This window comes from Camarhynchus parvulus, chromosome 6 (genome assembly GCF_901933205.1).
Source record: "Camarhynchus parvulus chromosome 6, STF_HiC, whole genome shotgun sequence".
In the NCBI taxonomy this organism is placed as follows: Eukaryota; Metazoa; Chordata; class Aves; order Passeriformes; family Thraupidae; genus Camarhynchus; species Camarhynchus parvulus.
In genome coordinates, this window is record NC_044576.1 from 23,052,409 (window position 1) to 23,077,211 (window position 24,803).

Below are 24,803 nucleotides of genomic sequence, written 5' to 3' on the forward strand. Positions count from 1 at the left end.
GTGATAACAGAAGCCTCGTGCCTCACCATTGCTTCCTGGGGCAGTGTGAGGACCAGGCACGCCCTTACAGCAAATCCACTGCCACTGCTCCTCAGTGCTTCACATAACTGATTCCCAGAGATGCTCTCACTGTTCCCCAGTCACCCACCCTGCTGGCACCCCACAGACCAGTCCCATCTCTTCCCACCAACTCCAGCACAGCTCTCATCATCTCAGCAACACCCCAGAAAGCACAAAGCATGCCACTAAGCATTTCTTAGAAACATCATCATTTATTGACTTGAACAACTGCCACTAGAGCAGCATTTTCCTGCTCAGATGTTGGTATTGTGGTTTTTCTTTTTTTTTTATTTTCTACTAAGGTACTTTAAAATGAAAAAAATTAATGAGTTTATGGTACTGAAACAACAGTCAAATTCATTACAAGAGGGCCCTCGTTGTAATCCCTTTGCAGCGAACGGCAGAGGCTGGAGTAAGGGAGGCTGCACCCATGACTCAGAGGAAAACCACAGAGCACTGCTGCCCACCCTGTGCCAGCTGTGTGCCTTCCCTGGGCTGGCTTTCAGGCACAAGGACTACCTGCCCATCCCTGGGACACCCCCGGTCCCACGCAGCAGCCGTCGCCCTCCTTGGCCAGGGACGCAGCCCTGCCCAGCACGGCCGGCCATGAGGCTCCGCGTGCTCCGCACCAGACCAAAGACCAGGGCAGCTGCTGGACAGCCAGGAGCTTCCCACCCTGGGGCTGGCCCTGTGGCATGTGCTGTCTCCTAGTTTAGGGCAGGCCCATGTGGCCTGCAGCCCCTGGCACAACAGGCCCTTTCACTCCAGATGGTGGCTGGGGTTGATTTTGGGATGCTTCACTTAAAGTTGAGAGGACAGAAAGGTCAGGAGGAACACAGAGTGACTAATGTAATGCTAAAGCAGCAGCTTCAAGCTCCTGGGTTAATATTTACTGCTGAAACTGGAGGAGTTGAGAACAGAGTGTGCAGCTCAGCTGTTTGAGAAATGCCCTGCAAATTATGCACTGCATGCCAGTGGTGAGAGAGCCTGGAGACACTGGGAAAGGGTAACAAGCAGCTACAAGGTGAAATGCATATGGCAGTAGATGTGCAAGAGCTGGAATCTCACTGCCATCCATGATGGCTGGAGGAGCCAAACCACTTCCACAGAGAAACTCACACCAACAGAAGGTAAACTGAGTGCTGGAAGGCACAGTAACACCCTGGCTAACATGGGGAGGGGGATTATGTAACCCAGGAGCAGAGGGTTAAGGGCAGCAACCTAAAGGGTGGCAGGATTTGGATAATTTTGTCTCCTGCAGGGCCCAGCACATCCCTTCTGTCTCCACAGAGAATGTAACAAATGCCAAAAACCGTTCATAGGACACTGTTCAAATGAAAACCAAATGAAACACATCATGGGAAAGAGAGAAACATGCAGCATCCCAAAATGTAATGGGAGTAGCATGACAGCACAGGCGGGCAGTCCAATCTGAATGCACCACCCAGTTAGAATCCATCAGCTTTTTGAACCGTCTGCAAAACTGAAAACAAGGGTCTCCTCCTAATTAGTGTTAATTTGTTAGAAGTTTCCAAATACTTTCAAAATGTGCCTTTGCAAGAATCACACCCCCCAACCCATCACCCCAAGGGCCCCAACAACAGAATCCATTCCTGATCACTGCTAGAGTCATGGTTTATCTTCAGAAATACGTGGTTTCTTCCTTCTTATTCCTCTTCCTCCTCCTCTTCCTCTTCTTCCTCTTCCTCATCATCATCTTCATCGTGGCAATGTGTGATTTCCTGAGGTGCCTGGGGGAAGAGGTTGGGCGGTTTGATCTCGCTGATGGAACGGGTCAGTTGGTGCCGCTTGTAGTCGGAATCTTTGAAATCCACCGAGGTGCGATTGCGGGTGGCCATCGGCGACTCCTTCTCATTGATGTCAACGTGCGTGTGCTCCACTGTGGACTCGTGTGGCATCTGCACATGGAACAGAGAGAGGAGGTGACAAGGGGTGTCCCCACCCAGGCTGCCTCCCTGAGACACATGGAGAGCAAACCCCAGAATGCAACCATTTGGTCTACAGTCTATCCAATGCCACCAAACCCTCCAAGGTGCTGTGGTGTCCTGTGGAAGTGATCATGGACACAAGAGTGGGCCCCTTTGGGACCCCTGCCCACCTCTCTGGGACTGGAACTCACCAGAACGTGGGCGGCTCTGAAGAGGTAGCTGAAGGGGTAGTAGAGGAGGTTGATGAAGGAGGCTGCATAGAGGTCGGCGTAGCGCATCACCTGGCTGGCAAACAGCGTCTGCCGCGAGCCGCTGCGGAACAGGCTCCCCATCATCCCATAGCACATATCCATGTCGTGGGTCACTTTCTGTGAGGAAAGGACAGGTGAGATCCTGGGCCAGGCAGGCAGTACCTCAGAGCCACAACACTGAGGCAGAGCGCCCTGAGGGCTGGGGGCTACATGAGACCTGCAAGGATCTCCAGCAAGGCTTTCTGTGCTTGTATCCCGGGGCATCAGGGCACAGCTGAGCCCCAGGTAACAGAAAGGAAGGTGGCAGCAGGCTCAGGGCCAGCACTGCCCTAGGCTGGCACCCCAGGGCTGGCTGAACCAGAGGCTATAGCCCCTGTGAGCCTGTGTGTGCCACTGCCACGTGCTGCAGCAGTGAGCACCCTCAGCCAGTACTGCTCGTGGGCATGAGGAAAGGGACCCTATTCCAGACCAGGCTGCCTTTCAGGAGAGCCAGTGACACCAGTGAACTGAGACAAAGTGACTTTGCCAAGCCTGCTGTGCCCACCCAAAGGCAGAGCAAAGCATTTCAGGACTGAGCAGTGGGGTTGGGTTGTTAAGCCCTTTGGGATCCAGAAGGATGAAAAGGGATTTTGATGATTGGTACCTTAATGCGTCTCTGGATGGAGCTGATGTCAGGGCGTTCATTGCTGCTACTGTCCAGATGCCTAGTTACAGGCGAGAAGGTAAATACATGGTGTGAAAAGTCTTTCAGAACCAGATGCTGTGGGATGGGGCTCGGGGGAGGGAGGCTGGTCTGGAGGGGAAGGTTGGTCTCGTGGGCAGAGCCCAGGCCTGAGTCAAGGCTCCGGCAGCAGTGCCGCTAACCCAACCCCAAGGTTTTGTCATTGCCGCTTGTTAGCTGGGAGAGGCAGCAGGAAAGTTGTCACTGTTTGAACACTCACTTGTACAGCTCAGCCAAGAAAATGTCCAGACTCTGCAGCTCTTCAAAAAGGGCTGGAAAATCCAGAAAAGAAAGGGGAAAAGGGTAAGTTTAAACTGTTGAAATGGAAAGTGCTGAAAGTGAATCCAGTCCCCTGCCCACTCCCTTCACATGGTGGTAGAGGGACACTGGAGCAGGGACATTGGAAACATCTCATGGCCTCTGGGCAGAGAGAGGGGTCAATCATTCTGTGCCATGGGCAGAACTTTGGGCTTGGTTTCTGGTTGGTCCTTTTGTTTTCAAGGCTGAACCTTTGCAGCTCTCACCAAAGCCTTTCAACCAGCCATGGGGCTGGGATGTAACCCCCAGCCCTTATTTACACACCAAAGGGCAAACCTGGGAGAAAAGCAGGAGCACTGGAGGATAGGAAACACACAACACTTTGGCAGCAGAGCAGCAGAGGGAGTGGGAGGTACGAGGAGGAAGCAGCTGGTGAATAGGGACTCCCCGCAGATGGGAGAGCAGTCAGGGCTCAGGCATTACAGGGAGAATAAACCAGGTCTTGTCAGGTATTTTTTAACATAGAAGCCACGGCTCCTTATGTGAAGAGGGAAAGGAGGTTCTGGGGTTATTGATGAGGAACAACTCAACCCCACCCAGCTGCAGCTTCTCCCATGCCCAAGGCAGCATTTGGCTGATTACACACAATAGCCCGAGAAAGAGCACAGGAAAGGCCTGGGACCCCAAGGCCAGCCCACAGAGAGGCACCCCAGCTCCTGCCACCAGCATCCAGACCCAGTGCAAAGGGCCAAAAGGAGAAGTGGCAAGCCAGGGTGATCTCTCCCCTGCACCCCTAAGCCCTGGCGATCTCAGGGGTGCAGCATCAGACAAGCAAGAGCAAAGCCTGGCCAGGGGCTTGCCCGGCTCCTGACCGCTTTTGTCTGTCCAGACGTGCAGCTCCTGCGCCAGCTCGGGGATCACCAGGAAGGTCCGCCAGCCCTGGCGCTTCTTGGATTTCAGGATGTCTCCAAAGATATGGTCTCCGATGTACAAGATATCCTTCCCTTTGGCCCCCAGCAGGTCACAGACTGTGTCCGAAGAGCCTGAGAGAAGAATAGCATGGCTCAGAGCAGTGAGCCAAAACAGCTGCTTGACCATGGCTGCCCTGGACACTGCTCACCTGCCTGGGAGTTCACCCGGGAGCAGCTTTGCTGTGCACACCCCTACATGAATGGCAGCAACAGAGGCCATGCTGCCTGCCCCACCATGTGAGAGTAATGGAGCCTGGGCGTCACAGACAGCTCTGTATCCACCCACTGCCCTTCCCTGGCTTGGCAGAGCCTTCCAAGCATGTTCACGCTGGTGGCAGCACTACAGCTGGGGACACTGCACTGGGGCAGCTGCAGCCACCCCTCCACCACAAGCTCTGCAGGCATTTCCCAGACCCTCCCTGGCAAGGAAGAAAAGGAAATTTGAGGAGGAACGGGTCCATCTCTTCCCTGCACTGTGCAGCTCTGAGCATGGAGAGCTTCTGGTGCAGTGTGCAGATGGCACACATACTGCACTTTGGGAAGCACAGCCTTGCCTGGCACAAGTCCTCTCACAGCTGGAGTGGCTGAAGGCCACATCAGAGCCACTCCACACAACAAGAAGGGCTCCTGCCTCACCTCCCGAGTACACAATGCCATGCTGCAGCGGGCCAGTGTAAGTACCAATCTTCAGCTTCCCAGTCACCTGTGGAAGGAGGTGTTGTGTTAGTGCTGAACAGCTGATGGTCTGGATCTTTTCTATATTGATACCATTGATATCAATAGTCACTCTTTGTCTGTCTGTCTCACTCCCAAACAGCTCAGAGGTGGCTTTCCTACTGTCACCTGCAGTATGTTAGGGAAGCCTTGAGGTGATGGGGCTGCTCAGGAATCACTTAGAGGAGACTCCAGCCCACAGCCTCTAGGGTAGGTCCTGTCCGAGCACTGCATTGCCCACTGTCACTGAGAGATGCCATAGAGGTGCAGGAGCCCTGCAGCCATGGAGGTACCCTGCACTGGCCACTCACCGTGTCCACCTGCCGCAATACAGTGCCTTCCCCAAAGAAGAGGGGTTTTCGTGCATCCACCAGGATCAGGTCAAAGTAGGACTGCCATGGCCGATGGGCACTCCCAGGCTACAAAGGCAACAACAAACCCCAGAGTCAGGAACAACACAAAAAAGCACACAGAGTTTAACTGGAGTGTCAGTGTCCATAGCCATAACCTTGTGACATTGCTGGTCCATCAAAATCCCTGAGCTCATACCTCCTGTGGGACAATGCTGACTTGCCAGCACCATCTCCTAAAGCATTCCTCTTTTGCACAAGCCCATCCCAAGCCAGTCCTAGCACTGGAGGCTGAGGCCATGGTGTGAGACAGGAGAACAGCCCTGAACATCCCTGTCAGGGCACAGCTGCCATGTAAAAAGATGCTGTAAATGACACCCTGTCACTGTTCCTGAAGGTGACATCCTGCACAGATCCAGACACATGCAACTCCACAGCTTCAGCTTACAAGGCCATGCTGGTGCTTTTGCCAAGAGTGGGAAATGCCTGGACTCCATTCCACAGAGCATGGCTTTGAATCACAGCTCTGCCCAAAGGATACCAAGCCCTTTCTGCTCCATGTTTCTGCACTTTGTGAGATCAAGACCACAGCAAGGGGCTTCTTTAGCTATCAATTGTGGTGAGTATCTGTGCTCTCAAAATTTCCCTCTTGGCTGCCTTCTGCTTTTAAAGCAGTGTGAGAACACATCTTTTGAACATGAGATAGCCTCTCACTGGGAGACTGAAAGAGCAGTATAAATTTGTATCATAAACCTTTCTCCAAAAGTTGCAGGGCTGAGTCTTGGACCCAGGAAAAAAAAAAAAAAAACCAAAAAGCAGCATGACAAACTTCTAGAGTTACGATAATTAAGGCAAAATCAGCCATAAACATTTCTGCTGTTTTATAAAACTATTTCCTTCCCATCATAGCTTTTTTAAAGAACATCTAAATAATTGTGCATGATTTCTAAGAAATCTGTCTACAAAATGCCACAGTTGAAACGTTTTATCACTGAAATAATGTTATCATTAACATAGATTACCATTTGAGACCAGATGATGCCCCTTTTCTTTTTGTTATATTGTATTTGCTTTGATCCCATTCACACAGGACACAAAACAGCAAGTGTATTTTAACCAGATTAAAGCAACTAATCCCATGCAGCCGATGAAGCAGGATTAAAATGCTTTCCAGCTACACAGATAATTAGGCACATCAGTGTCTACTGCAACTGCAGTCTAGAATTCACATACCTTTGGTCCATGTGGAAAGTCAAACAAGTAAGTCATAATTTTCTAAAAGAGAGAAAGAAAGCATTCAAATGTGTGCTTTTAGACATGCATTTGTGTAGTTTATAAAAGCATGCTTTCTGATTTTATCTTTTCAGATTACAGAACTTTATTTTTAGAATTTACACAGAAGTCAGCATAAGATTTGGAGACAAAATGAATGGAACAGGACAATGATAGGAATCAAACCAGTAGTTTTTATAATCAAATAACACTGCTGCCTCAGAAAACTGCACATTGCCTCAGGCATATCTTGCAATGCTTTAAAATGGCATATAAATCTTTAGATTGGCAGTGTTGCAACACTCCTGACATTCATCTGGAGTTGGAAGTAACTGTGTTTATTTCTCAGCTTAGCAGACAGCCCTTTCTGGATCTCAGACCTCTCCAGGACCTTGGTTTGGGGACCTGTCTGTACTCAGACTATCTATCTCACTTGAAAGGGAAAGTCTGCATTTTAAAGGATGCTAAAATCCAAAACTGAGTATCACTTTCCCTTACAGCCTTTTAACTGCTGAGGAACTGAGTGAAGCACAGAGGGCCTTAAACCAGGCCTGTACTAGCTCAGTGCCAGAACCAGGATGACAAAAGGTGACTCAAGGCTTCATCTGCATCCTCCACTGACCCACCCTACACGTAGATTAGAAAACACACAATCCTCCACCAGAAGATGCCCCATCAAAACCCATCCAAATGACTGGCTGGCTTCTGCTTATTCCATGAAATACGAACCCAACAATTCAAGCAGCACTTACATCTGTGTATTTATAGTCGCTGTTTGTGACCAGAAACACCTTCCCCACTTCATTCATGCGGCTGAGCAGCAGTGGCAGCTTCCCCTGGAAGCCAAGGGGAACATCCAAGTCACACACCAAAGTTACATACATGCATCATGGGAAAAACACTCAACCATGATCCCACCAGACAAAAAAAAAGGCAAATCAAACCATCGAGCAAGCAAACTCACGTGTTGTGCACTGGCCAGAGCCAGGAAAGCTGCTGGTCCATCCAGGTAACCCCTCCAGAGCACAGCCCAGGGGAGGAAGGCGAGGGGGAAGGGCTCAGCAGGGCTGCAGTGCCTTTGCCAACCACAGTGCCAGGCACCCTGTGCTGCTCCCACCGATCTGCTCCAGCTCCAAGTCCGTTCCCGAAATGGGCCCAGAGGCAGGTGAAATCTGAGCTCACGAGCCACAAGTTGGAACGCATTATAATTCCAACCTCAAATTAGGGAGAATTTATTCCTGGGGCTATTTTTATTGAATCTGAAATCTCAGTCCATTGCCAAAATAGCTGATTACCTCACTGAACACTTACCTAAGAATTCTGTAGGCGTGTAACTAGAAACAAGGTTAACTGCTTTAAAGTGATAATCTACCACAGAGCTCACCTAAACTAAAAAATACTTACTCTGTGAGTGGTCCTGAGAGGCCTTGCACACTGCAGAGATGGCAGAAGTAAGGGAACCACTGGAGTTTGCTCAATTAGTTGTGCTGAACACACATTTTGGGGTTCTCAAGAGACTAGACACTGGTGAGTCTTTCAGGATCTGTCTCTCATGGCTAAATGTAACTTTCTTGTCATGTGGCTAAAAAGATGCTCAACTGTTGCTTTTTAAAGAGAGGTTTGCTTGGGCAGAAAAACATGGGCAGGGAACACAGTTGCTTTCACCACTGAAAGAAACAACATGAGCTCTGCCAGTGTGTTCACCTTGATAACGTTTCCTCTGGCTTTTACATTTTATGTACAAAACTGTGCACATCAACACAAAATCATGTGGATCACTGGCTCAGAATAAAGGCTGCATCTGAACTTTCCACTTTGTCTTTGGTTATTACAATAGAAGAAATCACAGCCTTATCGTTTTGTGATTTAGTAAAGCAAATCAGCATGTTTATTTCTTGCCTGCTTAGTCAGTTCTGAATGTCACATAGCACAAGTAAAGTAACTTCACACTTACATCTTTCACCACATACTTCTCCAGATTCTCAAGGGTCTTTTCCTTAAGCGATCCCTGAAATAGAAACAACAGAACCCAGTGAGGTCATGGAAACTTATGATGTAAGAGACAACAAAGTAATGCCAACTTTCACACTTTAAAATGCTGTGAAAGTACAAACCAGGGCGAATCTGAACCAGTGACTCTAGAGATGAGAGGCTTTGAGTAGCAGGGACCATCACAAACTCTGTGATCCATCGATTCCCTCACCATGGTAAATAATCCACTTCAACAGCATTTTAACCCTTTCAGAAGGGAATACAATAGAAACAAACAAAAAATAGATTTGCCATACCAAACAAGACAGTTAACGACCTGTCTCCAACACTGACCATAATGCTTTAGTCAAAGGTCAACTCCAACATGTATCACACAACACTGCATAAGGAAAGAAAAATAGATTCCTGACTTCTGCATGGGTAAAAGGACCACCACAAGTACAACTGTGAGCAGAGTTCTCCTGTGATGGTTCTCCATCCCACCCAACAGATTGCTTGAATGAGGGAGAACAAGAAAATCAGGTCTTTAGCCATATGCTAATGCTCACAAAATTATTTTCTAAATTTGTGCACAAGTGTGTGCAGAAGATGAAATGTTTTTCTCTAATTAGAGAACAGCTGATCTGTTTCTCTCTTCAATGCCAGTACTTTTTAGACAACATAGGATAGTGCCAATGTAAACAATTTGCAGTAGAATATTGCTTTAATAATTAGGACAATGTACAAGTTGTGGGCTTGAAGTGCAAATACCCTCATGGCATCACACTCTAAAACCCATGAATTACAGTACAAAAATTAAATCTGGGCACAATAAAAAGGAATAGGAAGCCAAGCCCGATAAGTTCCCATACTAGGAGGGCAGCTGAGATCTTGACTTACTCCCATACAACTGCAATCTATTATTTGCTCACTAGGCGGCCAAGCAGGGCCCTTGCCCAGAGCAGGCAGAGAACATCTGAGCTCAGGAGTTCCAAACCAGCCCCTTCAACCCAGTTACAACCACACACATCCCACGGAGCTCTTGCAGTCACCTTGTAATGAACCCAGTCAACAGCATCTCTGACATCCTGGAACATGCTCCTGAAGGACATGAAGAGGTCTCCATCCTTAAACCCTGTTTCACAGCTGTGAGGAGACAGAAGACAGATTTTAGCAGTCAGTCACAGCACGTAAGAAACACACCAAGGAGCAAGACAGTTCAAAATGCTGTTTGGAGCTTGTGTTTTCATCCTCCCACGATGGTTTCTTATCTACTACTTTACTGCAGCTCAGGCTTGAAAGAAGGCTACAACCACAGTTTAACAGGACCAGGAATGACTGTGCCTCCACAGCAGTACCACAGCTTTCTGACTGTGACTCTTACTTCTCACCCACATTACAAGAAGGTAAAACGACTGCAGAAAACTGCAAAAATGCTGTTTGCAGCATTTAACAGAAGATGAATGGTACTGAGGGAATAAACAGAGTGGAGCTCCTTCTCCCTCTTTCCAGCACTAAAAAGGGAGAGTCATGGAAATCAACTAAATGCAATGTTGCTGAGAGAAGGAACTGCTTCTACGTTGAACACTTAGAATTAATATCAGAAATTACAAGATACTCTGGAGGTATCTTTGAGACAGCATGACAGCTTGCATCAGAAGAAATCAAGAAGGATTACACAGAGCTGTATTTATTATGACAGCAATCATCATGCCTCTCCTGAGAAAAGGTACTTCACCTGATGGATTGCCAGCATAAACAGTTCCTCTGCTCCCAGGTGAAATCACATTAAACCTTTGCCTTCCACTCACATACATGCAAAAATGACCCATCACATGAGGGGATGAGCAGCACAGAGCATTCACATCTGCCAGTCCAAACCACAGCTTGTTTTTATGCTTGCATGTTTTTGACAGCCAGGTAAATACTCCTGCTGCACAAACAGCCTTTTATACCACACTGAGCACTTCACCTCTAAGTGTGCAATGTCCTTTATTACAACATGAAGCACTTGTGGTAACTGGCTGAGGAAATTCAGCCTTTCAGTTACCAGCTCAGACATGGCTCCAATGGACACCAAAGGTTCAAAATGAACTGAATGGTGCCTGTTATCACCCTGCAAAAAGTGTGCAGTCCTAGATGCTGCCCCAAATACCAATGTCAGTCAGTACGTTGGTTCTGCTGTACCCTTGAAGGAAACCTTCATAACCAGCCTCTGTTGTACACACAGATCAACTTAGCACCACAAAATTACAGGAGGCCCACCAAAACCACTTCAGGTTTTGATATTAAGAGCAGCTCCATCTGTGCTGTATTGCTCTTGTATAAAATAATATCAATCTTCCTGTTCCATCATTATCATCTCAGAGTGGAGGGAATACGAACCTCGTGTACCGGTCACAGTTAGTGAAGAAATCCACCAGGCAAGCCAACAGGTAGGTCTCTGCAAGGAAACAGAGTGAGATTATGAGACAAGGATAACATCATAGAGCCAGCTAACTTTAGCCCTTGTGCCCAAAGGAAGAAAATTCATGCAAAAAAAAACCAAACTGAAAAGCAGAGTACGACATCAGCAAAGCTTTACTGGCTTAAAAGGCACAGAAAGAGGCCTGTGTTGGCTCCCATTAGACTCACCTGGTAGATTGAATAACGTGTTCAAAATGTAAAATCTATCTGTGTCATCCCTCTGGATAAATTTATTTGGATATTGCTCCCGTGTTTCAGGCCTGAGAATAAATAAAGTGGAGAAGAGTGAAACCACAAAACATAAAGAAGATAAAATGTGCTGACCTGCAAAACGGAGTTGTATCAGGGTTCACTAACCAAAGTCTGCTGTGCTTTAATCAACACCCAGCTTCCCCATATGCACTGTTGGCAGAAAAGTGAAAGTGCATCCAGGGGTGTTCCCTGGGCCATGCTGACTACAGCAGAGCCAGGACCAAGCCCTCATTGCTGAGTCAGCAAACTGAGCCCACCCAGGGACACAGAGTGGTCCAGAGTCCACAGCTCGACCTTAAGCCCCATGCTGCTGGCTAGGAGGATGCTTAAATCATCTGCACTTTCATTGTTTGCTTAAACTTTCCCCCACTTTCCATGTGTTGCTCTCCACTCTCCCAGCAGCTCTCAGCCAGGGGTGTGCAGGGCTCTGCTGCAGGAGTGTGTGGGACCCTCTGCAATTCATCAGCAGGGTGGCAGTGACTGAACTTATATCATTATTCTGGTCTCCTTAATTTCTGGTGCTACTGAAGATCATTTTAGGCTCAAAGAGGAACTTGAATGCACACATAAAGGCTTTTCTAAATTTTGGAATCCTGATGCAAAGACTTAGAGGTCTCCAATGACAAGGTTTGTCACCCTGGGGCCCCTGAGCTTGCCTTGCCTTCCATTCATATGCCCTTGCAGCAGGAATGTGGGGGTGAGGATTTGCTGGGACACGTCAGGAACACGGCACTGCAGTCCTCTCTGCTTCCTAAAGCATCTTCTCTGGGACCAGAGACACAAGCAGCCAGGGAAGGCTGCAGGAAATTATGGGCAGTGCTCAGTTCTGACGCCCTCAAAGGTCAGAAACACAAAGGGGTAGAGCAAGATTGTTCCAACCCCAAACCAGCTCAGGCCCTCAAACTTTCTTAGCAATGGCTGTGGAGCTGACAGTCTCATGGAGCACATACAATGGCTTTGTCCTGACTGACAAGCTGCTGATGTTAAACTGTGTCAGGACAGGTGAACAACCCCTGGATGATCCCAACTCTTCCCCACAGCACACGTTCCTCTATTCCCAGCTCGCTATGGATGTGCCTGTGGTGGCACAGCCCTTTCCCTTGTAAACATCTGGGCTGTTGCTGTACCTGAGACCCTCAGCCCACCCACAGCTGATCCTGGAGCTGCAGGAACACCAACACAGCCTCTGCTGTTAATAGAGTCCCTGCAACTCCATATACAATGGGTGCCCTGAGGATCACTGACACAATAGAGTGAATTAAGTCAAAAAGAACAGCCAAGAGTCTGCACTCACCCTCTGAGGAAATTAAAGCCATGTGCACATACTAGGAGGTTCCCATAGGCATCAACTTTCAGCAGGTTTCCATAGTGGGTGTCAAACACCAGGCCTCTGTTAAGAAAGCAATTTAGGATATGAAAAGGCAAGTGCATTAAGGGGTGACCATTTTAGCAGCACTTACAACAGCTCTAGAACAGCTTTGCTCACTTGGCATGGGGCATCAGAACAGAGCTGCTGTTATGATGCAGATGGGGGCCCTACTGTCCCTTTTAGCTGGCAGCAGGTGAGCAGCCAGAGCCCAGCATCACCAGGCAGCAGAGACACCTGACCTCTCCCCACAGTGGTTAACCTGAGAGGCTCAGCTGTGCATCTACCAGGGGAGCTGTGAGCCTCTTCCACAGGGTCACAAACCTGACACCCCTGTCGGGCTGCAAGGAACAGTGAGGTGTGATAAAGGAATTTCTCTCTGCTTTTTCATGGCTCTGTCACAGACAAAGCCAGATGGGACATGTAACCATGGCACATCACTCTGGACGTGCCCGGTTCTGTCTCATTCATCTAGCAGCTTGCATCTGGCAAACACAGCCTTCCCACAGAGATATCCCTTCTGTCCCCTCCCTGGGATGAAGGTGGTGGATTTAACAGAGCTCTCATCACGGGTTTGTGAGGGCTATGCCTTGTTACAGGCAAGGGCACAGCCAGCAGCAACTCTCAGTGTAAAATGTGCTGAGAGGAGGGAAGGAAGGAGGCTGCCAGACCGAAACTGGAACAAACCAACAGACCCTCTGGTCCAGTCTTTTGTAAAGAAACTCCAAAGGAGTCAAAGAAGCAAATTCCAGCAAAGGCACAAGTGGAAAGAACTCAAAAGGTGCAGAGGTAGATCAAAAGCTTTGTTCACATTAATGTCCTTTTTACCTCTCCCACCAGAAGACAAAAGTTAGTAATTTTGCACCATTCTATTCTTGTTTACTGTCACCTTAATTTTCAGGATGTCTTATGCACCACAACACTACTAATTAAAATCATTAAAGAAAAATGTTCTGAGACATCCCAGCAGCCTCTTGGACAGTAATGGCTCATCCTCCCCCTGATTCTGATTTCACTCCCAATCCAATTGTGTCTCTGCTGTCTTTGCTTTGAAGGGCTATTTTTGGCCCATGTTTTCAGTAGGGTTTGGTTTTTTATGCACATTCCCTCTTTGCTGGCAAGGGTCCATGTGTGCAAAGGCCCCCCACATACTGGATTAGTCTTCTCCCTTCCCCATGATCTGTGGCCAGCCACAGGCTTCACGTCCACAACTGCAAAGCTGGCCTCACATGCTGCCTGTGAACTTCACAGAACCAGCACTGGGGGCCTGGAGCAGGCAGGGTTGGTATCCATGAGTCATTTACCTGGTAGGGAATGCAGGATCATACACAAAATTGAGCAGCTCATGAGGGTATCCAATGGAAACTAATCTTTCTACGGTCAGGTCAAATCCAAGAGATTCGTATTCAGGGGATTTATACACTGTACCAAGATGAGATTTCAGTTAGAAAATTTGAAAACAGCTAGGGGATTAAACAAGAAGGCAATTAAAAGTAATGCACCCATTCTCCCTCCTCCACATACCATTCCCTCCTTTGATGCCTCGGGTCCCCCAGCCCAGAGCGTGGTGGAATCAGCTCCTGCCCAGGGCTGCAGTGAAGCAGAGCTGCAGTTTCAATTTCAGCAGCAGAGTGCACCAGATGGAATATCCATCAGTTTATCACAGCTCTCTGCATCAGGAAAATGTATTGCAAACAGCAGCTCCTCTCCCTGCAGTCCTGTTAGGCAGATGCATGAACACTCCCTGCTGTATCTGCTCCAACAGGGTTTTGGTTTGCTATGTTTTTGCAAAGCTGATAAAGCAACCAATAAATTGGAGGTTAGAAAGCCTGAAATTCATCACTTCTGTGCTACTGTAACTCCTCTGGATACAATCCCAAAGTTCAGTATTGCTGCAGATTTCATATCAGGGGAATTAATGTTTGTTGCAGACTAAGTTTGCATGAAGGTAGAGCTGTCAAGTTAACACATGATTTGCTTGTTAATAACACCATATGGAACTGCAAAAAATCTGTTCATTATTACCCTTGTGCATCAAAATGCTACTTTTTAAAGCAAGCTCACTGCTCTCACATGTCAGAGGAGCTGCTCATCTGGGACACACATCTTCCCTTCACTCCATGCAAAAGAAACGGACTTGTTCAACCAAGTCATTCCTACCATGCAGCCTCTCTTCCTCCTGCCAATGAACTTCCCATGTGCTGAAAATGTTACTGTTTAATCAGATCATTAAATTACATCTAAAAGGCAACAGGACAGATGGAAATCACAGGGTTTCTCTGGCAGTGTGTTTACGCTCACTGCACGTCTGCATGAGCCCACTAGATAAGGGGCTAATGTGCACGTTTCAAACACTGAGACAGCTGGATAGTCCTGAAGCTGAGCAAGGATTGTTGGCAATAACAGCCAGGGATTGCTGGTAATAACATGTTGTGAGAAAGAACAGGATGTGGCTGGAGAAGGGGGCTATGTGGAGGCAAGGACAGCACTTTTCTGGGGCAAATGCCCTTGTTCTGGCTCCCAGAGATAAGCACAGCACAGCTCCAGTGCAAGAATGACGTTGAGAAGTGGGCATGGACTGTATGGAGGAGATCAAGACCACCCAAGACCCTCTAACCCATTTTCAGGAAGGTCTGGAAGAATGGAGTGCTCATGGTAACTGATTTCCATAGAAAGCAAGCCCTGTTTTCAAGGTGGGGAAGACTTGGCTATAAAAAGATACCCCCACAAAGCCCTGGGGTGTGTGTGCCCCAGGACACTGGGCACCTCATCAGTGCTGCTGCCAGGACTGGGGATCTCTTTGTCTCATTTTCTTCCTTTCTGTCTTTCCCTCTTTAATTCATCTCTTTCTCTCTTCCCCTTTACCCTACCCCTTCATCCAACCCCCACTGCTGTGTGCTTATACTAGAAGGTCAGGGATTAACACACCAGTTCTCATGCCAAGTGTAATTTACTAATAAAACTTTGTGAGCTTCTGTGGATGCCCTGACTTTTGTCATTCCTTTCAAACACAAGCACCTACAAATCCTGGGTGCTCCCTTCCCCTTAGGAGTGGGATACCATAATGTTGCTGTCTTAAACTGGTCCTAAGATAGACAAACACAACCCTTGACTGCAATGAGGGTTACCATGGGTTCAATGGGTCCAACTGCCTCCAACACTTGAGTATTACAAATTTAGCTGAAAACGTGCAAGTTACACAGTAAACTCATTAGAGGACAGATTGCTTTTCCTGAGAGAAATCCAACACATCTGTGGGCCTCATGATATATATTAATACACATTGTCTATACATTGCCCAGCAATCACCAGCATATATATAGATATACTGTGGGATACAGAAGTTTAATCTGAGAGGAGAAAGAAAATATATAAAATATTAAAAAAATAAATTAGAAAGGCAATGACTTTAGATGAAACAAGACTGTCAGAAGATTGAGATCACAGTACCCATGACAGAGGGCTCCGGTTTCTCTTAATAACCTAAAAAGTACCAGAATCCCAAGAATTAATTTTCCCCCTTAAACTAACAGCATTAAAACTGTAATAAGCAAACCTGTAATGGTCTTAAGCAGATAACTAAAATCAATAAAGCAGTTATCAAAATCTTCAAGCAATATTATACCAATGGCAAACACCAACAACATGATGCAACATTCAATGCACGTAGTCTTTTCTATCCTTTAGGAAAGGAAGGATTGATTGAGCTATAGATAGGAATAAGCAATCAAAAGGTACAGCTAATGAGGAAAGCAGTGACTGACAAGGCAGTTCTGGGGAGTGAGCTAGAGTTGGAGGGAGCAATAGGCAGTTAGGTGATGAACAAAATTGTGAGAGTGACACCAGAGCATCATCTGGAACAAGGAATTCCTCTGATTCAGGACAGTAAAGGCACATCCCAAGGAAAACTCTTGTAAGTACACTTGCACACATTCTCAGAATGTCAAGGCTCTGTAAAGCTCCTCGTTAAGTGAAATAGACTCCAATCCCCCTCTCTGTCCATGAAGCTGCTGCACTCCTCCTTCTCAGCCCCCTGGGAAATGGACCACGCTACCAACTCAGTCCATAATACATCACTGCCAACAAAACATTTCTCTGAGGAAGCTCTGGTCTTTCTAAAGTCACCAACCACAGTGATGCTGCCCACACAGGAACCGGGGCAGGAGCACACTGGCACCTCCTCTGGACAAGCAGAAATGGTTCATCCACAGCTCCAGCAGAGCCTTTCCAGGGAAATTGTAGGGCTTTCTGATGAGCAATCTGTGTATCTTTTTAACACTCCACCAGGGAACAGCTGTGTGGGACACAAGGTCAGCTGCTCACAAAATATGCTTGCTCAATTTATTTCTTTCTGTATTTGCCTCTCCATCTTAGAAAATCACCACAGACCTCCTTTTAACTCCCTAAGGAAACAATCTGAAGCACCATTAGGAGAAAGGCTGAAGAAGAGGTATCAACCTCAGCCTTCATCATCCCAAGTCTCTGCTGAGGCAGTACATTAATTAGGATTAATCTAAATGTTTCTTTTGGGGGGACAGTTATTCCCCTTACCTCTCAAGCCCTAGATTTTGCTTCCTTCATGTCTCTTTGAATAACATTAAACTATTAGCTCATTCATGCCTCAGATCCCATCTCTATCTTTCTACTACTCCACGATATCTGGGAAATAAGAGCCTTCTCCTTGACACATGAACTAAACAGAGACACAGGAAACTGGACTCCTGAAAGGACAATAAATGTTCTCTAGTTACCAGCACGCTTACTGTTCCAGGTAAACTTTCCTTTAATTAGACACACAGCTGGGAAGAGCCTGAGGGCTCCCTGAGGCCACCCTGACAGCACCGTACACCACAGCACTGGCTGCATCACCTGGAACCAGCCACAACCCCCTGACATTTCTCATAAGCCTCTGTGAGTAACTGGAGCTTCCTCTGGGCAAACAAACCATCCACCTCCTCAGATCCAGAAAGGACAGGCTGACATCACTGCAACTCTGGCAGCACATTTGGGGAAGATGCCCCAGTTACAGGTGTCACTCCATTATTTCAATGTTGTACTCAGGGCTGGTTGCTCTCTCTCATGTCTTCAGGCAGCCATGACGAAACAGAGTGGAGAGGACAGACCAATACTTTTTTCTGCAGCTGCATGATGAAATCATGGTTTTAAACTTTGCTGGAATAGCCCCTCCCTCAGAACTGGTTGCTGAATCCTGTTACTCTGATGGAGATAGATTGTGTGTCATGGCCGTGTCGTGAATTCAGCTATTTGCCACGCAGTCTCCTGTGCCCAGCTCTTTCACCCAGCTGGGAAAGGCACAATCTCTGAGCATTCCCAGCTCTGTGACAGGGGAGGAGGCAGAGCCACAAACACAGTTGCACACCATCCTTGCCCAACACACATGGGATGACAGTAAAACCAAAGCATGAGCTACGACTTATTCTGATTTCTTTTTCTTACTGCTTGATGGCCACGTCTCTGCCACAAAGCCAAGTTTCCAGCTCCAGAGGAATTGTTATTTTAATAGTCCTGTTCCAACACAGGCAGATGCTTCAGCAGCACAGGGCAATCAGCACCCAGTGCTCATGGATTATGCAACTGGGGTGGAAAGAAAACAACTAAAGATTTTTAAAAAACAGAAGCCAGTTGACAGCATTCCAGCTTCCTCTTAATACCATCACCTGGCTTAACAATACACCATTAAAAGGTAAAAAGCAGTACCCCAGAGTGAACACTGCAAGCCTTCAGGTCTGTGGTGAGTGTCCCTGACTGACACAGGACGTGCTAGCAGGGAAGCTGGTCTGGAATGAGCAGGGTTGTGCAGTAGGAATGCAATTCTCATGCATTTGTGTGATTGTGTTTACCTTTGCTGCCAAGACACATACAGTTACAATTTTATAGCCTTCCTGAAAAGGAAAAAAAATATAAAGAAAAAGAAAAAAAAAAGCTCTCTACAGAGGCTCCAGCTTATGCAAAATGCTGCTGCCAGGATTTTAACTCACATGAGGCAGATGCAGATTCAGAGTGTCACTCCAGGCTTGACGGAGTTACACTGGGCTCCCCTGTTAAAGAAAAAAATCAGACTGATTTTAAAACTGCAACAGCTCTGTGCCATGTGGGACTGTGTCTGCTGGAGCTCTGTCCTCTGGCAAGCTCAGAAGCTGGCCTGGCAGTTATTCCAAATACACTTACAACTGATTTACAGAAGAGGCACAGTTGGTAATCGCGCATCCTACAGGCAAAATTCTGTCCTCATATCCACAAAGCAGTCTTAGATCATCAGCTGAGGGATAATTAGGAGGAAGAGGCTACAAGCACATTGCCCAGGTGGTACAAATCCTTCATGTTTCTCTCAGACGCAGAGGAATTGGTTCAAGAAAAGGGCTTGTGCTCTTTTTGTGGCTTTGCCATTATGGTCCATTCCTCAGTCAGTGACAAATTACTCCTTGCAGGACCCCCTTTCACACCATACAATGCCTGCATGTATGGTCAATGCAGGAGACTTGGGAGACTGAGTCAGGAGCTACTCTGGGAAGCTGAGAAGAGAATTTTGCCCTACACCTTGCAGGTGCTCCCAGGGAGAGCCTTGCACACCAGGTCAGTCTGTGGGCACGTCTGCATTTAAATGTACCCTGGGACACACGTGGGCTGCCACAGGCAAAGCACAACCAGCACCAAACCTGCACACAGAGCTGCTCTGCAGGGCTCTCACTGGCAAGCACATACAGGGAGAACACCAGGGATACTTTGCAACTTACAGGTATGCACAGAGTAATCAAGAATTATCTCTGAGATCCAATTTGCACTAAATACAGAGCTGAACTGGTTGGAATGACGTTGCAAAAATGACCCACAAAAGTATGCAGACCTCCTGGAAGGCTTCTCTGAAAATAAACATTTTAGGCCTGTTTTGTTTCAAAATGAATAGCTGGGGAAGGCTGAAGTGCATGCAATGGCTCTGCTTAAGCTGTGGGGAGGAGAAAATCCTTTAGGGGCAGCCTGTCTCTTCCCTTGTTGCTCCCACACACAAAAATTCAGGCAAGGGTGCTTCTCATTGAAGATGTGACATGGTTTGTTCCAGGGCTTGCCAACACTTCTTGCAAGGTACTCATGCATCTTGGGAGAGAAGCAGAAGTTGTAGTTAAAATGATGACCCCTTTCTGCATTGCTTCAGTCATCTCCCATTTGTGAGATGTATTTGCCATCTCAAACTGCACACCTGCCAGCAGTCCTGCCTGCCATTTTATTTCCAATCACTATGGATTTGGTGCTGGGAAAAGCCCTGAATTGGGAACAGTGACAACACACTGACTTCCCATACCACTGAGGCAGCTTTGAGGAAGCAGCTGCCCTTCACCAGAACCTTCATTTAGGAAGGGAAAAACAAGCTCAAGATGTTGCTACAACAGAAGCCTGCAGGGAGAGCAGCTCCTCTGGGCAGGAAGGCAGAGCCAGAACCACTAAACGATGACCTGAAGCACCATTTGCACCTGCCTCCGATCTTCCCCCATCTGTTGCTCTCTTATGATGCCCTGCCACCTCCTGAAGGAGTTTCATCCCTTCCATCTGCCAATTCCTCACCTGCCTTTCCTCCCAGCTGGAAGGCAAGAGCAGCCCAGGGAGAGGTGCTTGTAATGCCCCCCAAACCAAGCCCACACTGTCAGGGCACTTGACAGGAGCAGCTGCTTCCTGCAGGTGGTGCATCCCTGCTCTGCTCCCTTGGGCACACTCTCTGGAGCCCTTCCCCACACAGGTGCTGTCCTCCCCATGCTGTTTGTGCTGTTGACTTGCAGCTGTCCAGATAAGATCAGTATTTCTTAAACTAGAGGTGATGACCTCCTCCAAAGGGGTTGCAAAAAGCTTTAACAAATACTCAATCTTGAGAAATGCTCCCTACTCTCTGGGTTCTCCAGAGGTCACACAAAGACAGATAAGCCAAAATGCAGACACATAATGCACAGGGTTTCGCCTTGTCTCTGAAGCACAGGAAATGCAGCCCAACTACTTTGTGTTAAGTCTTGAAGAAATGAAAGCAAAATAACTAAAACCAGGTTTTTTCAGTTGCTGCTTATTCCCCAGTAAGGCATGCAAATCAGGCAGTTAGGGACATACATGGGCAGGTGGAGAGCTGCCATGATCCAGATTTATATGTCTCAGGCACAACATGCATAATTAAGCTTGTACAAATACATTTCTGAAATTACACAAACCTGACTTACACAGCAGGATCAAAGTGTTGCCCTGAATTGCACCACAAGTAAGTAATGTGTAGTGGGTTTGGTTCACCAAGTACGCAAGTGTGTATTAGGAATAGATTTATATCAGTGTTGTACTGACAAAAACTGCTCAGTTAAAGCCTTGAGGACTGAGATCCCCTCTTACAAACCCACTCCCTGCAACAGTACAAATATCTATGTATCCTGCCTCAACAACGTCTGTCAAATGAGATCCTAGTGTCCCAGAACAGGATAGCTCTGCCCCAGAACTCTCCATTCTGTCAGTATCTCCTCTGCACATGGCTCCAAAGTCAGGCATTTGGCGTCTGTGACAGCCACCCCTCCACAATAACACCACCTCTGGCGATTTCACACAAGCCCCAAATACTCATTCCTTGGCAATTCTGATCATCTAATCTGCAACTCCAGCTGAGAATCCAGAGGGAAGCAGCCAGTGACCAGTCCTGGAGGTGTTTGGGACACTTAATTAAAAACCAAACCCTACTGAAATAACAATACCAATTAAATGTACTTTAAGTACATTTTAAGTGTTGGGCAAGTGTTGGGCAAGCATTTCACATACTGCCATAGTATGAGGAAAGTGTCTCAGCTGTAGGGCCAGAGGTCTCTGATGATCCCCAGCAGTAACCAGGCAGTGAGGAATGCCATCTGACCTCTACACACTGACCCTCCTTTCAGGGTATCTTATCTTCAAAATTTGCTACAGAGCAATGCCACTTTTCATACACAAGTGGAAAGGAGGAGGATTTCTGCTCCAGCATACTAATGACTTCAGCCTCTGTGTTACAGGGCCTTTTCTAATCAGGCAGGTATTGTCAGGCACTGCCACTGAAATGCAACAAAAGGGGAATGCTAAGGTTTCTCAAGCTATGCTGCTCTCCATGTTAAACTAATTCATTACTTACACAGGGAGGAATCTGAAATGTCATGTTTAAGTTTCACACCTGGGTGTTAACTCCCCTCAGTTTTGACAGTGCAGTCAGACTGCTCAGCTCTGATGGGAGCCCAGGCTCACGCTTGGCTTGCACAGCCTGGCAGGGTGCTGTCACTCTGCTCTGGAAATAAAGCTCAGCATTTTCCTTCCCATGAGAATGACAAAGCCTGCAGAGGTACCTGTACTGTGGGACCCTCTGTAGAAACACTCAGCTGGCTTAGCAATCCCAGAATTGGGGATAAGCACAGACCTCCAGATCCCCTTGCCTTGTATCTCTATTTCCAGCGACACATCAAGTGCTACCCTCAGCTCCTGCCACAGCCACTGAAGGCATTTCACTTCACAGTATCCTCACTGGCCATGAAGGGAAAAACACTCCTATTTAAAGCTCTGGTGTGTCCAGCAGTGGTTTGGGTCATCTCTGCCCGCATAAACACGTGCCCTGTGTGCAGGCAATGAGCACCTTTGTGCTGTGCTGACCTCGGAGCTCAGTGCCTGTAAACAAACTGACAAAGTGGTAAACGTGCCTGGCTGCAACCACAAGAAATCCCAAATGAAATCCATGGGACAGCTCATATGTTTTCAATTAGGAACGTGCTGAACTTCTGACTTGCCATTTGTTTATGAACTCGGCTGAACTGTGACCATAAAGGGCTTGTCTACAGTCAAAATGAGTTGAAAACCAATTAGGAACAGTCTCCAGTCCTCTTGTCTCCTGGGGTTTGATTTTAAGCACTTAACCATAAATAAAAATGCACGGTACTATGGAAAGCAGAATTGCAGCATTTCAGCCTACATTTAAATTGACTTTTCATAATACCAAACAAAATGGGTAACAACATTGTTTTGTTTCTTTGAATTTTTATTTTTTTCAGTCTAAAAGAGAAGAAACTGCTGCCAGACTGCCAGATTGAGTATAATTTTCACTTACCCATAGAAACCTTTTCAAACACAGAAGTGACCTGGGCAGTAAGACAAAGCTTAGCTTTAAAGCACACTTCAATATTTAATGTGCCTTTTCTATTTCATTAAAAATTATGTGTCTGTAGTGATCAGCAAACAATACCTTGACAAAACCTCCAGGAACATCCCAGAACACTTCTGTATGCTGAACACACGAGCTGCTCTGCCCTGCATGAGCAGCAGATCTCGCACAGCACCTTTGTGCCCACAGATGTTTTTGACTGTAAATCTGGTAACAGAAACCAAGGCAAGGGTCACACATCATCAGAGGGTTGAATCCTTTGGATGTGAGCTCCAGTGGCTCCCTGGCACCCTTTTCTGACCATTCCAAACTCAGGGCTCCGGCTGGAAAGCAGAGCTCCCCTCCAGAGCAGCACCAGGGCTCTGCAGTCCCCAGCCGCAGCAGAGCACCCACTGCAGCCTAAGAGCAGTGGAAAATTCCTTCCCTCTAATGCTCCTGCAAACATCCCCAAGTGCTCAGCACAGCTTTCAGCTCTAAAACCTCTAACCTGGAACTGTATCAGCTCCCCTTCTCCCGCTCTGCATGCTAACAGAGGCAGGATTTGTTGTTGCTTCACTGTGTGTGCAGCCTGGCTCTGAATTGCTGGGTCCACACCTCAGGTTGTTTCCAGTGCTGCCTTTCTGCTTGTATTAAAAACAAGTGTTGTCAAGTATCATCAGCTTTAACTCTTCCCAAAGCAGGCTTATTAGTGCTCTCATTGGTAAATTCCAGATATTTTTAGCTCTCTGCTGCTGCACTTTGTTTGCCTTCAATGTAACAAAGATTTGGGCTGTTTGAATATGCCTCAGAGGCTGGCAGAGCAGAGCTTAGTGTTGGAAAGATTTCTTCTGCTGAATAAAAATGAACGGCTTGAGGTAAGAGCAGCAGCACTGAGGTCACATTGTGCATGTTGAGAGAGGCAACTCAGACAGACTCTGCATTTCAAGGAAACTTCAGTTTGTCTATATTTTAATAGTTGGCATAACTTTCCTTTGCACTGGATTAATATTTTAAAAATTACTAGAGTCACCTGTTCTTTCACAGGAAATGTTTAGTTTCCGTGACACAACAGAATGCTTTTTGTGCTTAACAAATGGCCTTCATAATTCACCTCTCTCAGATACAGCCCACTGTGAGTTATAATCCCATATTGGAAATATCCCTGCATTTCCATGGAAACAAACTACTTTGCCAAAATATGGGCTTAGTTCTTCAGTAGACTATTGAACAGGGAAGAAATAGTTGCTTGGGCTTCAGGTTCAAACATAATTTTCTATCATCTAGAAATAAGAAGCAAATTACTCAAAGGCCTAGAAGTCATTAATATAAAATATCTAAAGCATTTTTCAGGTTTATCAGCATCCAAACAGATTCAGCTTCTTATTTTCCTCCATATTCACTGAAGAGAGTGAGCCTCCAAGGCTACACATTTGTTTAACAGTGTGCACCTGGGCTTAGACGCAGCACAAGTGCCCGTGCTGGCAAGAAGCCACCTACAGAAGTTTTTCTGTAGTGCTAAAATAAGGCATTCACAAAGCAATGGCACACATGTGATCTCAGAGTTAAAGCCTTCTGTACTCTCAGCTTTGGTTCCTCCTACAGAGTAAGCTGTTGGAGTCATCACAAGGGTATTTGCAACTTAATAGTACTTCTGTTGTGGTATTAAGATTACTAGATAAGGGGGTCGATTAGATTGAAAAAATGCCTCCCTATTTTCATCGAGCTTGCCTTGGTATACTAACAGCCTGCTGACCCAGCTTGGCGTTATCATCTTGTTTTTAAGAGCAAGAAAACAGAATATAGCAGCTTTTGAAACTTTCCTTACACTGTGAAGACTCGTTCTTTCAGCAGCTTCTGTTTATCACTGTGATTCTTCAAGAATCCACAGACAGCAGATTAGCAGTTTGTCAGTCGGTGATTTACTGGGACAGAGCAAGCACCACATGCTCCCTCCACTCCTCATTCCCAATGCCAGCATGTGAGATCCCACAGCTCCAGACCTCATTTGCTCATTACACAGCTTTAAATGGTCAGGCTCTGAAGAGCAGCAACACAAAGAGAGCAGGGACA

The 24,803-nt window shown here is 46.9% G+C and overlaps 1 protein-coding gene across 2 annotated transcripts in view; it reads right to left on the bottom strand.

Annotated features, from left to right (window-relative positions):
- Positions 1-252: 252 nt before the first annotated feature.
- Positions 253-24,803, bottom strand: part of NT5C2 (5'-nucleotidase, cytosolic II) — a 59,733-nt gene continuing 35,182 nt past the window's right edge. For both annotated transcript variants that reach the window (XM_030950951.1, XM_030950952.1), the window contains 15 exons: positions 13,906-14,023; positions 12,530-12,625; positions 11,152-11,243; positions 10,903-10,960; positions 9,570-9,663; positions 8,501-8,554; positions 7,299-7,382; positions 6,508-6,549; positions 5,236-5,343; positions 4,847-4,913; positions 4,112-4,282; positions 3,202-3,253; positions 2,904-2,964; positions 2,201-2,377; positions 253-1,979 (listed from right to left, as the gene is read on the bottom strand). In XM_030950951.1, coding sequence (XP_030806811.1) covers positions 1,728-1,979; positions 2,201-2,377; positions 2,904-2,964; positions 3,202-3,253; positions 4,112-4,282; positions 4,847-4,913; positions 5,236-5,343; positions 6,508-6,549; positions 7,299-7,382; positions 8,501-8,554; positions 9,570-9,663; positions 10,903-10,960; positions 11,152-11,243; positions 12,530-12,625; positions 13,906-14,023 — 1,526 coding nt within the window. In that variant the 3' untranslated portion in view covers positions 253-1,727. The remainder of the gene's footprint in view (positions 1,980-2,200; positions 2,378-2,903; positions 2,965-3,201; positions 3,254-4,111; positions 4,283-4,846; positions 4,914-5,235; positions 5,344-6,507; positions 6,550-7,298; positions 7,383-8,500; positions 8,555-9,569; positions 9,664-10,902; positions 10,961-11,151; positions 11,244-12,529; positions 12,626-13,905; positions 14,024-24,803) is intronic.